The sequence below is a fragment of the Toxotes jaculatrix genome, chromosome 11 (genome assembly GCF_017976425.1).
Source record: "Toxotes jaculatrix isolate fToxJac2 chromosome 11, fToxJac2.pri, whole genome shotgun sequence".
Lineage (NCBI taxonomy): Eukaryota > Metazoa > Chordata > Actinopteri > Toxotidae > Toxotes > Toxotes jaculatrix.
In genome coordinates this window covers 14305240-14319889 of record NC_054404.1, presented here as the reverse complement: position 1 = coordinate 14319889, position 14650 = coordinate 14305240, and the positions used below count along the sequence as shown (strand labels likewise).

The 14650-nt window shown below is 37.8% G+C and overlaps 1 protein-coding gene across 1 annotated transcript in view; it reads left to right on the top strand.

The window, feature by feature from the left end:
• eys (eyes shut homolog) overlaps positions 1-14650 on the top strand; it is a 142327-nt gene that overhangs the window by 67285 nt on the left and 60392 nt on the right. The window contains exons 26-33 of the mRNA XM_041049698.1: positions 250-357; positions 1845-1990; positions 7294-7465; positions 7815-7893; positions 8355-8554; positions 11967-12091; positions 12694-12818; positions 13386-13599. Of these exons, the coding sequence (XP_040905632.1) occupies positions 250-357; positions 1845-1990; positions 7294-7465; positions 7815-7893; positions 8355-8554; positions 11967-12091; positions 12694-12818; positions 13386-13599 (1169 nt within the window). The remainder of the gene's footprint in view (positions 1-249; positions 358-1844; positions 1991-7293; positions 7466-7814; positions 7894-8354; positions 8555-11966; positions 12092-12693; positions 12819-13385; positions 13600-14650) is intronic.

Here is a 14650-nt window from a genome sequence, read left to right as displayed (position 1 = left end):
TAGGTCAAATTGTTCACAAACAATCTACCTTAATTGCTCTTGTCATGCAGGCTTTAGGTCTAGTTAAACAGTCTGGATCCACATCTGTTACTCTACTGTATGTGCAATCAGACTGAATATGATGTGTAATTAATATCATTAAATTCCCATTGATTTTATTCACTGTGTGCATGTGCCATGAGGAAACACATAGATCTTCTATTTTCCATCTGAGACAAAACATCAATATCAAAGATTTTTCTGTTCCAGCTGTGATTGTAAGATGGGATTTTCTGGCCTTCGCTGTGAGGAAGACGTCAATGAATGCACCTCTAGCCCTTGCCATAACGCTGGCATTTGTCAAGACCTTGTGAACCAGTAAGTATGAATATAACTCGTTTTTAGCTATGACTTTGCACCTTATTCACCGTATGCTTTTAGATATTGCACATATCAGTAAAGGCCAGACAGAATTAATTTCCTGAGTTTGTTTTGAAAGGGGAAAGAACAAAACCATCCTCCAAAGGTTGTGGCGTTCCTCTTCAAAGTGTTCTGGTTTATATAACAAGCCTGTCTTCATCTTGACACAGATAAGCTGCTATTCTAAAGACAGAGAGTGAATTCAGCAAGAGCACATCATGTATCTAGATTGGGCTTTACTCCACTGGTGCTTCTCTCTGCTGTGCTTAATGGGAGCCCCGGGGCTTCCAGGCTTAGTCGGACAGATGGGTAGAGAAGTCCCAGGGCCAATTTGAGTCCTAAATGGTTTGTCTCCAGTTTGTCTCCCGTCATGATTTCGCTCCCATGTGACCTGGCCCTGCTCAGAGCGCTCCTCTGATTGCACAGTCCAGGGAGTTCACATCAGGTGTGTTTTAACCTCGCTGCCCACCACAAGCACTTCACACACCGCTATCTCCGTCTTCCTGACCCAACAAGCTGAAGAAGTCCATCTGTACTGTGGTGATGAATCAGACTCTGCAGTATACTCTGCTGTGTTATATTTACCCGTCCTTTTTCCTTAGGATACTGTGAGTCTGATTCTGCAAGGGTCACATAGTCTCTTCCTGTCTATCTATGCACAGCACAGGCTTTTGCATATGAAACTAAAGTAAACTCTTATTGACCAGCTTGACTGTAAGCAGTCACTGATGCAACAGCTTTCAATAAAGAAAGTGTTAATTGTGATAATGGTGTCGTATCAGACCTGTCCAGGCTTTAAAGTTTGCATAATTAGACACCAGTCTAAAGTCCCATATGGCAATAAAAATGCAGTTTAGCATATCACAGAAACTTGATATGATGTAACTGGTTTACTGATGAAATCATCAAAAGACGTGGTTTATTTTTTAACACAGAGGTGTCTATTTACATGTTTTCTAATTATCTCGCTTACAAACAGGATAACCATCTCCTCTGAGGTGTGTGGTCAGGGGATATGAGACCCACCGACAGCTGCAGAGAGGGATTTGAATTGAGTAAACTGCGCAGATTAAGCTCTTCCCTTTAGTAATGAGTCATCAAACGTAATTCAAATTAAGTTGCACAGTGGGAGAGGTAATTGCTGTCATATTGTTGTATTGTGTATTAATTTTTTTTAATGAAGAGTTTGAGAATGAAAAATGAGTCTTAATCTGCACTTCAGTTTGTTTTAGCAAGTTTGGAACACACAGGCGTGCGCTGCCTTTCTCGAAGTAATTATTTCTGCAAGAGTGTGCGCAGTTTTTCCAGAGAAAATGATTCTGCTTATTTTGAAGTTACAGTAAGAACTAAACATGTAAGTATGATATAATTACTGTCTGACACTTTGGCTCTCACTGGATTTCACTTTATTTCTTAATGATGGAGTGTTATCACATCTTCCCTAGGTTCCGCTGCATTTGCCCTCCTGGTTATTTTGGAACGCTGTGTGACCTGGATGTGAATGAGTGTGAAGTTTCACCTTGCCTACACGAGGGCATCTGTATCAACACGCCCGGGGGCTTCAAGTGTGTCTGTCGCCCTGGATACTCAGGTAGCTCTTTTGCCCTTACGTGACATGAAGATCAATATTAGAGTCTAAAAAGCTTATCATGACTGCTGCGGCCGCACACTATTGAGGCAACTCTGACACAGATCTGGCTTAGTGCAAAAAAAAAAAACTGCTTCACAATGCTTGCTTTTAATTAGCCTGCCTGCCTCTGCAAGATACAGTGTCTTGCTTTTCAGTAAAGCTAACAAGAGATAAATTAATGTCACCTGTTTTATCTGATGAAAACTTCTCAGTGTCTCTTAGTTGCCTTTATTTCATTTCATCAGTCTCTTTAGTCTTACAACGGTATTGTTGTTTTACTTCAATCCATTTGTCTTATTTTCTGCCCAGACGGATATCGAGCTATTTTAGCGCGCGCGTGTGTGTGCACACTATCTAAAGCCGATTCCTGTCAGGTACTGGGAAGATTAATTTCATTTGTCTTCCACACTGTATCATCAATTTATCCTTCCCCAGTTGAGAGAGGGGGGAAATCTCTGAGGTATTGCTACTCTGGAGAGCAGAACCTGACACGCATGGCCCAATTCCCACAGAAGCAGCTTTTATTATTAGGCCTACGCACAGCATAGTACAAGTCATTACTTTTTCTGTTACTCTAAGCTCATCTGAGGAAACAGGGTTCCCCAAGAGAGCAAGCGGCCAGAGGATACAGTTTGGATTGGCTCAAACCAACTAGAACTCATACAAAATATTTGCTCTGGTAAAACGTGTAACAGCATTGCAACTTTTCACGAGAACACAAACAGGTCCGTAGCGCTTCTGTAGCTCACTGCAACTTCTATTTTTATTCTAGTCATAGAGTTCATTTGCCATCTGAGGGTGATTCATCACGTCATGTTTTTGCAAGCTGATTGAAATTGATTGAAATGTTATTCTGCTTTGATGCTATGATGTGTCATCTCTTCTACCACTGAAATACTGTAACTTGTTGTGTCACTTGATGGTATAATCAGATTATTTTCTCCTGCCATCAGTTAAGTCAAGGGGTGTTTTTTGCATATCAAATGCCAAAATTCATTTTGACTCTAACAGTTGAAGCTGCCTGTTAATAAATCAGTCGAGTGCTATATCTACACACTTTCATGGATGTGATTAAGCTATGATGACACTTCATTCCTACCTGCATCACCATCCATTTTGAATTACTATTTTATTTTTTGTTTGTAGTAAGTTTAGTTGCTATAATTGTATTTTCTGTTCTTTCAGTAAATCTTCTGAAAGTCTTCACATAGCAGTTTTTGCCAAGGAGTTCTCTATAGGTCCTCAATATTATGCTTTTTTCAAAACTGATGGAAGAGCTTTTAAGCTTTTTTTTTTTTTTTTTTTACATGTAACATGTTTTAGCTTTAAGAAATAATTGAAGCAAGCAGCCAGAAAATTGTTTTATTCACATTTCCGACACTTCAAGCAGCTTTTATCTTTTTTTTTTTTACCTTTCTAAAACTCTGTGCCCCACTTAAAAAAAAAAAAAAAAACATTAAACAAGTTCTGTGCTTGTTTTTTATACTGCAGTTTTCCTCACTTTTTGGCGAGTCAGGTGTCAATATTCATCATGACAGTCTTTAATTATGGCTTTAACCTAATCGCAAGTAATTATGCTTTATCTTTATATACAGTGCATTTTGTTCTCCATGTGTCATATTGAGAACCACTGTTTTGGCAGCTGTTGAGATCTCTGCTGTCTTCTAATTATTTAGGACATTTGGTTTAAAAGGCTCTGTAATCCCAATAAGGTATTATTTAACTGCACATAGGCACTGTGTTCTATACTGAGGTCAGAAGTCATTACAGTGACATGATTAATGGGTAATCTTGTTTATATAAATCACGCTTTAAGCACACGATTCGTCACCTTCTGTTTTCTCCTCTTCACCCATCATTAAGGAGCATGTTCCCTTGAGTGATAGTACAGTGCAATCAGCACATTGTTGCAAGCTTCCTCCGTCAGCACATTGTTGGATGATGATGTTCTGGCCCCCACAGTGCTGTTTTGATGTTCAGGCTTCAGTAAATTCAGTCTTTCGCAGGGTGAACTTGATAAATAAAATGCCGCCATTATTTCTATCTTTGCCACTAAGCCTCTGCAGAGATCTGTTGCGTTAGAGATGTACTGTGCTTTTAATGTGAACTGAATAACATGTACTGCCTCTGCTAATCCTTTTTTTCTTTTTTCAGTTCCATCGTCTTTATATTTTGGATTCAGTGTAAAATACCAGCCCAGAGCCGAAAGTAATATCTGACTTCTGACTTAAAAAAAAAAAAATTAAACATCAAGATACATGAGTATTTTTAATTTATGCATCAGTCTATGGATAATAAGAAATACATGACAGAAGATATAATGTTTAAGGTATAATGATATAAGCAGCTGCTTATTGCTATTATCTATAACTTATTTTCTATTGGAACTCTATTGTTATTTTTAAGTTCAGGCATTGCTTTGTCACCTATGTTCTCCAGTTGCCGTATAGCTTTCCTTATAAACTAAATGAAACAAGTTATCAAGTAAAGTCCGGGACAAAAAGGAATCGTTTTACAGGCTTTAATGAGAGAACATGATAGATTTTGTGTACACTGAAAACAGTTTATTTATTCTCTTTCATGCTGAAACACGGGAGGCAATAAATAAATTCTTGGTCCTGTTGTCTCAGTGGTTGTTTACATCTGTGTCAGCCCAAAGATAAAAAGCTAACCAAATGCTTAACGATGGGTCAGTCATAATTTTTCATCTCTCCATTCCTGGAAGTCTCAGATAAATTTTGGGGTTAGTAAATAATCTTTTTTACCACTTTAGTGAAAAATAACATCTCAAAAAAGCTTGGTGGTGTAATTAGCCACCACCTATTCATTTATTTTTAATTCCTTAGCAAGCCTAGTCACTTCTGTGGATCTCTCTATAGCACTACCTGCTATAATTTAAACTGTTAAAAACACCTTCAGTGTGTTTTCCCAACTTGTGTTCTGATTTGAAATTTTGACAGTTATCTGGTGTTTCCCTCGCAGCTTGAACTCTCTCATCCCCTTCATTTCTTATGTGATCTCGCTGCTATTTTAGTGAGATCTGCATGAATAATGAAAATCATCAACTCTCCGAGTAAAGCTGACTTACTTAGTGAATCTTGAGACTTATCTCAAGTGTGTTTGATGGGCAGTGAAGGTGTAAGTTGTTTTGAGGGTAATTCATGTATTCCCTTTGAGTTAGAACATTTGGTGCAGTGCAGTTTGTATGGGGGATTGTGCCTTTATAGACATGCTACTGTGTAGTATGATACACGGCTCTTCCAGTATGTGACACACTTTTCCATTAGTTCAGTGCTGCACTTCACTGAGTCCTCTCAGGGACATTACAGGGGCCAGCTATTGTTGTAGCATGCTCACTTCTTTTAGTGGACCAGGTTTATATGTAATTATTGATTTTTTTTTTTTTAAAGCCTTTCTTTCCAGCTAATTATTTATGATCAAAAAGTAATTTTATTAGTTTTATTTGTTTTCACACTCAGTTTTAATGGTACACTGGTTTTGTTGAGATGTCTAGCTTTGATATCCCAGCATAATGGGATGAGGTGAATGGTATTTTGTTTGTGTTGCTCACAGAAGTCAAACAAAACGTCAAGACAATGTCTCAGTTTTCTGAAAAATCCTCAGACCTCACTGTGAACACTTTGTAATGAAGAAATACTGTAGTCCATATGAAAACTGGTAACCTTTTTCAATACTGCGAACACCGCACACCTTCATCATCACTGTTTGGATGGAGACAAAAAAATGTAGAATCTGGACTAATTGGCCCTTTAAAGACAGTCCATCTATATATATCTTCATCTTTAACAGTCGCTTTTCTAGGGGAATAATTTAATTTGATTATCTGTTTTATTGTCTGTTAAATGAACCACACTTCTTATTTGCATTCTACTATTAGTGAGGGCGAAAAGCAAAAGACATATGACTTAAACGATGAATCAGTTATCACTGTTGTTGAGGATATAATCAACTAATCGTTACAGCCCCAGTTTTATTGTCTTTACAGTGTTAATACCCTTTTACTTTCACGAGGTAGAATAACCTTTTGGCAAAAAAGACCTTGTCTTTAGTATGGGTTGTTAATGGCTCATCTGTAATATTCTTTTAATTTTCTGTCTTTCAAGATCTGTGTATACTATTATTCTGTATTTAACAAACTGCCTCTTTTCCCAGTCATTAGTCTTACTGTCATCAGTCACATTAGCCATATTCATCTTCTAAAATTCAAATTCAAACTGTCTGGTTTTTTAAAAAAAAAAGGTTTAAAACTTGGCTAAAACTTTTGGCAGGAGATAACATAACAAACATAACGGAACTAAAGGATGTTTCTCTGGACACTGACTGGTGAAGTGTCAAACACAATCATGAAACACAAGTTAAAGTGTGTCTCAAAGCAAACCCTTTTCATTTACAGCATTCGTGGTATGTTGTCAGTAACAGAAGAATAATACAGAGAAAGAGGTTACTTGAGGTAAAACAAAAATAATAATTTGAGGAACACAACCAAGAAATCCTTTAATGAAATATCAGTTTACTGCACACAGCACTCTCCCTGTTTACCATCCCGGCCAATCTGTGATCACTTGTATCAAAGGATACTAAAGAGACCCGAGAGGAAAAACATGTCACGCTGGTGTGGCAGCTTTATCTGGACAGTACGCTCACTGCTGCTAGGAGACAGTATTTTGCTCTTAAAGGACAACACTGGTGGTTTTGCATGAAATAGTCTATTTAATGCCAATTGTACACAATTGTACACATTTTTGTAAGTGTAATATAAGTTTGTCTGAGACTAGCCTGAGATAGTACCTGATTTTCATATTGTATAATCTTTTCAGTACATGGTTTGTAAAATAGAAAAAAGGTAAAGAATACTCTATTTATTATTACTGGGCTTAAACTTGTTTCCTGTACAGTAGGTCCTTAGCTTTTGATTCATCGCTCTCTGAAGAAGGAGAAGTGTGTCTATCCTTGTGCATCTTCTAAATTTGTTCATTTAATCAATGGGATGTACAGTTTTGCAGAAAATCATAGCTCATAATACATAGCTTGATAATTGTATATACTATACTATTAAAAGATTAAAAGGCTGTTATTTTTTTATTACAATCTCTTACATTACATTATATAACTCTGACAACTCCTTACGTCCCACTTTCTGTGTTTCTGTAAACACTACTAAAGATTGAAGATTACAGAAGTACTAAAAAAACCTTTCTCCTAGTAAGTTTAATATGTAATGTAAACTATGCTTAATTTTCTAGGGGCACGGTGTGAAGTTAACATCAATGAGTGTGTTTCAAACCCATGCCAGAATGGTGGGAGATGTATTGATGCGCCTAATCGATACCACTGCTCGTGTCCTGATGGCTTCACTGGGCTCCACTGTGGGACCAACATTGACGAATGCATGTCAGCGCCTTGTCTTCATGGGAGGTACAGATTTTTCTCCATCATTTAAAACAGACACAGTGCAAATTGCGCAGAAACGGCATGGAATTATTTTTAATTACACTCCTCGTCGGCGCAGTGAGCGGAGACGTACAGTATGTCGCATGTGCTGATGTGATGCATTCACAAGTTGTCTCGGTGGTCTCTAAATTACAGTCATTAATTCCATTGAAGGGGAAATACATGTTCATTCAAAATATTATATCTCTCTCTAAGGACTCTGCATAAACAGTACAGCAAAAGACCTGCATGTCTGAATGCTTTATAGTTTATTTCAAACATTCGTGTAATTTTGATAAATCAGTACTGACCCCATCTGTTGTGGCCTTCTCAGCTGTAAGGATGGAATATATTCATACTCCTGTCTGTGTGAATCCGGATGGACTGGCAGCAGATGTGAAACAAACATCGATGTGAGTTGAGCTTAATTAACAAACCTGCTGGTTGTTCAAGAGGAATGTCAAGAGAATTTTGTAATCTTTGTGTGGCCTTTGGTATCACTAACTCTATTGATTTTTCTACAAGTCATTTGAACTACCAGGATTATGTAAGCATTGTACAGATACCTGATTAAAAGAAATTGCTTGGTCCATTGCCTAATTGATTTAAACCACAGCTTGTGCTGGTTTTCTAGAGATAAAACACTGAAGTGCTTACAAGGTGAGCCTTTAGTTGAGTGGTTAATCTGATCATCTGCTTTTTAACTGCTAACAATTAATTCTAAAACCAAGTTGTATTTTTTTTCCTTTTTTGAATCACACATTTGCATTTCAGATGCTAAATCATACATTTTAACAGTTGTATGTGTCAAAATATTGAGTATTGTTGGTACAGTGCCTCTCTCTGTAAATGACTGATGTCTTTTCATTTACAGGACTGTGCTTCCAGTCCCTGTTTGAATGGAGGATCATGTGTGGATCTCACTGATAAATATGCATGCTTCTGTCAGGATGGTTACACTGGGAAAACCTGTGAGAATGATGTAGACATCTGCAAAGAGGTCGCGTATAACGTCTCACTGTGTTTCAATGGAGCCACCTGCCTTGACGGTGAAGGATCAAACTTTACGTGCAGGTGAGTTGGGCCACAAGTCCTTTATTGTTTTGATGTAATGATACTGAAAGATTGTCCCTGGATGGAGTCATTATAATAGGAGTTGATAGGTACAACATGCTCTGCTGAATGCAGCCTGGACAGATACTAGTTTAAAACTGCGTGTTTAAATGTCCTACACATCGTCATGCGTAGGATGTTAAACTATAATGACAGGCCTGGCAAGCTTTGGGTTTCTCCACATGCTAGGGCAGTGCACATGGGGCTGTGTCCTAAGCTATACTTAGCATTTAACTACACTAACTAAAAATACACTCCATAAACGAAGAATTTATGTGGCGATTTTCTTTTTTAGCCTTTCCAATATTGAAAACACAACAGCAAAAGTGTAAGGAAGGGATTAAACAATGTTCTCATCTGTCTTATCTGCTCTAATGTGATGTCCCCACTACCAAGCTTACTGCCTACAGTATTACCCAAGAGACACACCATCAACTAACTCCATTAGTTTGAGGGGTTACATTTAAAAAGAAAAGCCATATTTGCACCTGGCCCATTGTATGTGTAGTATTTCCCCACTGTGTGGAAGTTGTTCCTGGATGCTATCAGAGTTTAGGCTAACAAAGAACAGTCAGTTCACTAATATTGGGGAGTTGTGGTATCACAATTGTCCAAAAAAAATAAAAAAAAAGCAGTTGAAATCACTGTTCCAGGAATTTTGCTTGTCTCTAATCAAAAATACATCTTGTCTCACAAGAACGATGCTACAGTATATTTGTGTCCTCCTATACAGGAGCAGTCCTCCAGGTTGGTTTCAAGTGAATCATTACTTTTTAATTGCTGACATGCTCTCCCTTGAGTGATGAAGTGTGTCTGAATACACGGTGCATGTAGTAAGATTGGGCAGATTTGACACAGCAGCTCCCTGGATGCTGTACAGTTAATTACATTGTCCAACCTTCTGCTGATGTGCTGCTGTATGCTCAGTGTCATGATTTAATGCATCCCAGACTACCACAACTCCAAATAGGTTGCTGCTCTTTATAGTTTTATATATTGATGCACAGGACTGCCTACTGCCCACTTAGCATTTTTTTAATGATGTTCCCTTCATTGTAGGCTTATTTGTGTAGGTATTACAAGAGGGCAGTATGCTGTGTGTGGTGCATTTACAGATAAATGTGAATACTAAGGACAGAGCTACACATCTAGTTATTAATGTCCTTTAATGTCCTGCTGATCTGCAATAGGGTGATTTTGCATTATGTGCACTTCCCACCACAGGATTATTTTTGCTGAATTTCAATTAGATTTGGACATATAATTATATTTGTTGCACTATTAGGTATATTAGTGCAATATTAACTGGTTATTGGCCTCATTTAGATTATCAAATAGTTTGAGTTATAGGTGGAAAGCTAACATTTTGCCAGTTGTTACTGTGTGGATACAAATTGTCCACTGCTAATATATTAAAAACTACAAATTTTACACTACCAGAAAACATTAATACAAATTTAGTTATGTATTTCTAGTTCATCAAGTGCTGAATATTTGTCGGTGAATTTCTGAGTGAAGAGGCTTCCAGTTTTATTTGTACCATGGACTACGACTTTAAAATAACATTTTAATCACAACAGATTTGTTTTTTAGAGGCAGGCACGTTCCACATATCTTTTTTCCACTTGGATGGGGAAGGCCTGTTCAGGCTAATACACACACTAATGGGCTAAAAATATAGAATCAGTCATGCAATCATTTCTTGGCCACGCAACATCTAGAGTACACGAAATGCAGAGTTTTGTTTTATCTGCATGTTGCGTGTGAATTGGTAAGCGACAAATTCAATTCTGCACCTGTTCAGCAAACAGCCTCAAAAGCACTCTACGATGGTGGTGGTCAGCCAAGAGGTTATGCATGAAACCCTGGATGTTGTAGTGTTACATGATTAAATCAACCATGCCTCACAGATCTCAGTTTATAACAGAAGTCAGAGGAATTTTAGACTCATGATTATATCAAGGGTTTGCTAGTGTTTACTGAAACAGAAAATCTTTTTTTGGGGGGGATAATTTCCACCTTTTCATTCCGTTTTTTTTTTATTTTCTGCTTATGTCACCTTTTCTGTCGTCAAATTTTCCCAAAGCTGTTCAATGAGTTTGAGGTCTGGTGCCTGTGAATTGGAAGTCCATGAAAGTCAGCAGACCTTGGGCTTCCTTGGCCTCAGGTAGCTCTGATGCGTGGTCAGGCTTATAGTCCATCTGGAAAATCATTGCTCTTCTGCAAAACTTAAAGCCAGTGGGGACGACATCTGCAGAATGGAGTGGTAGCTCTCTTAGCTCAGGGTGTAGTTTATCCTGTTCAAATCAACCAACTCCACAACAGAAAACCATTACCACACCTGAGTATTTCCACTTTGTTTACCTGTGGGTTTTGTGCATTGCTGAATTAATCTATTCTGCTTTATCTTTCTTCAAATAAGGTCCTGTGATTTAAAGTTTGTGATTACTTAGTTTGTGAACTTAACTTGAGTTTTCAGCTTTCAGACTTTTTTCTTATTGTTTAGCATGCGTAACAATGCTGGATCTGATTTTTTGTCAAAGAAATGAATTAGCATTAATGACATTAACACACAGAGGGCCACACTGATTGAGTTCAAATATGGACTAAACAGTTAGGGCCCTCACTCTGAGAGCAGTGCACTGGCAACATCATCTGATGAGAACAGTGTTTTCTCTAAACCTAATTCAGTTGGTACAAAAATGTGCTGTTGATGCCAGACCTCCAAAGTACTTTACCATGGACGTGTCACTGTTGATTTGTGAATTTATTATGAATGTTTACCTGATGAATAGACTCGTTGCTTGGATGGAGAAAAGTGCAATTAAAGCCATTATACAAGAATTTAAATCAAATAGTTCTTACACTTATATTGATACAGTAGGAGGAAAATCCGTTTGAATACAACAGAAATGGGACTAAACAGTACTTATTAAGAACCATTTCAAGAACATTACGCTGGGCTTGAGATGATAAATTAATGAAAAGCAGTACGTCTTTTACATATAACAATATTTGTGAATGTACACTCCAGCATAATGCTTACTCCTAACACACAAACCAGCAGGTTTTAAAAGTTTGCCTTTTTTTCACATCCCACATTATGGGACCACAGGACACTTAGGTAAATGTGACCTGGTGCATAGACAGCCCAGTGCAGCTCATCAGTTTTAATTGAACCCTTGTTAGTTTATCTCCTACTTCACTGATTCCACGGCTGTTTCTCTCAAGTTTCCTAAAAAAAATGTTGTATTACTTTTTGATAAATAATGAAAGCAAGCAGTTCTCAGAAGCAGCATGTCAGACTCACAAGAAGGAAGTGACAGCGCTGTGAGACAGCCTCACAGTTTTAATGTATGATATGTTTTCTTAGCTGTCCACCAGGTTTCATGGGGGATTTCTGTGAAGTGGATGTTAACGAATGTTGCTCGGCTCCCTGCCACAACGGTGCCATTTGCCAAGATCTTATTAATAGCTACGTCTGCCACTGCAGGTCAGGTGAGTCACTCAGACATCCTGTGAGTTTCTCAATTTACTTTGAAATGAGGCAAGCAAAGCTGTTTTTTTTTTTTTTTTTACCCTCTTTGTAAGACCTCTTACGGGAAACCTTTGTTGCTCATGAACAAGATTACTAAAACATAGCCTAGATGGCAAGACATAGTGAACAAAAGCGTTTCAGATTCTCACTGTGCCCCAGATGTGGTGGAGTACAGTTTACCATATGTAAGCCATCTCAATACTTAAAGAACGCCCATATTGGATTGAAAGGGGCCATATAACATGTCACTAAAGGTTAGCATAATGCCTACATAGCTTCTGTGCCTCAAAGCCATTCAAAAGTCATCCAGTTTTCTCCAGGGAGAAATTTGCAGTCATACAGTAGTAGAAAAGACAGTGATAAAAAGACGATACTGCCTCCGCTCATTAAAATGTATGTGGCATCTTACACTTTAGTGAAAGCCTTTTCTTGTCTGTGTATGTGTGTGAACCCAAAAAGAAGCAAATCAATGTAGGAGAATCTGATTGATATTCACTTCAGAGGGTGGAAGTGGGAGAGCCTGGGCTCACCACGGCACTCTGTGGGCTTTTGTTCCTGGCAGGTTGGACAGGCCTTCACTGTGAGGATGACATTAATGAGTGCCTTCCACAGCCCTGCAACCAGGGGATATGCATTCAGAATGATCCAGGCTATGGCTACACCTGTTTCTGTCGTCCTGGATTTGTGGTAAGGCTCCCCACCTTTTTCCCCATCTTCCATCTTTTTTTTTTTATTTTTATATTTATTAACCTTTACCCTTTTGCACCTTCAACTCTCAAGTCCTCTCATGGCACTAATTTACTGCATTGTAAAAAAAAAATGTGTGATTTCCTTTCACTTTGTTGTTTATAATGAAATCATCATGTTTTTATTCCCTTTTTGAAGCAGGAAATTTAGATGCCTTTCTCATATAAATGACAGCACAGCTTGTGACAGCTTTTTCATATTTGTTGGTACTACTGCTACTACTGCTTTGCATAAAAAATTTACTCCCCAAAAAGTTACTCAAGAAAAAGAATTTAAATGTTGCACATAAAAATGAAAATAATCTGAATTTGGGCTGTCAGTTTTCAGATGCTATCTTACATCACATGGCTGTTAAGTTTTTTTAAAAAGCCTTGTTTTTGTTACATAATGTCATGCTCCCTACTTAATACGAACTTTATTATGCAATCTGTAAACATTATATCCCATTTAGCATCTCATCGCAGAGTTACACGACACATCTGAAGGCTGTTTATTTTACATACACAGGGGAAGAACTGTGAGCGCAACTACGACGATTGCCTGTCGAATCCATGTCCAGAAGCATTTTCCTGTGTAGATGGCATCAACAAGGTCAGTTGCCTTCCTCCTGTTACGGATGCTGTTCCCTTGGCGACTGCAGTCAAGAACATTACTCCCGGCTCCACACCTAGAGTGCCAACACCAACACTCAGCCCGGCACCAGCAGCTGAGAAAACCACAGGTACGTATATGCGTGTATGTACATACAGTGGTGAGAAGTAACTGAGTTCATATATGCAATACTGTACTTAAACACAGTTTTGCGGTATCTGAGTATGCCCATTTTATGCTACTTTGTATTTCTGCTCAACTACATGTCAGAGGGAAATACTGTACTATTTTATCATTAAGGGTAAAACACAATGCACTATTTAGATTCAACTTGTGGTTTGCAACCATTATGGCTCGTGACTCCTTATAAAGGAGAGACCCCTTGTCTCGTTTCAGATGTCTATGAGTTGTTAGCAGTTCCACCAAAGACGCTTTTCTCCTCTTATGTTTTCATCTGTTTGAGGGTCAAAGCAGTAAAATTGTCCAAAATTTTACAAAAAAAGGAAAAAAGTAGAGAAAAATAAAATACATATTTCTGTAGCAGAACTTTTTCTTCTTCTTCTTCTTCTTCTTCTTTTCTACCTCATTAATCATCTCACAACCTCTCAGCTCTTACATTGTGACCCTTTGGAGAGGCTCTGACCCCAGTGGCAGTGAAACCCTGGACTAAACTAACTGCATCTAAATTAATAAAAAAAAAAAAAAAACTAGCTGTATTGCACATTTATGTGGAGTATTTTTACATTATTGAATTGCTGCACTTGCTGCACTTGCTACATTGATGCTACAGTATCATGTCTGTGAGAAGTTTCACACTCGCTTCATTTTAAATTATGGTTCAATTTTTTTTACTTGCCTCTGTGTCCAGGATGGTTGTACATACTTTTAACGTTGACTTTCTTTTTATTTTATTTTTTTATTTTGTTTATATAAATGTGAAACCCAGACTCATGGCTTCTAGAAAGGGAATCATTTTGATGGACAATTATTTTGCGGATAGCACCTATAACCTTAATGATTGATCAGCTCAAATACACCAGTGTTTCATCTTAAATTAACATTTCTCAGTCAAGTCATAGCTCCCAATTACTATACTATCACTTCCATTTACATTATGTGTGCAAGAAATTGATACTAAATTATTTAAACTGATCAGCCACTACACCAATCAATTTATTCTG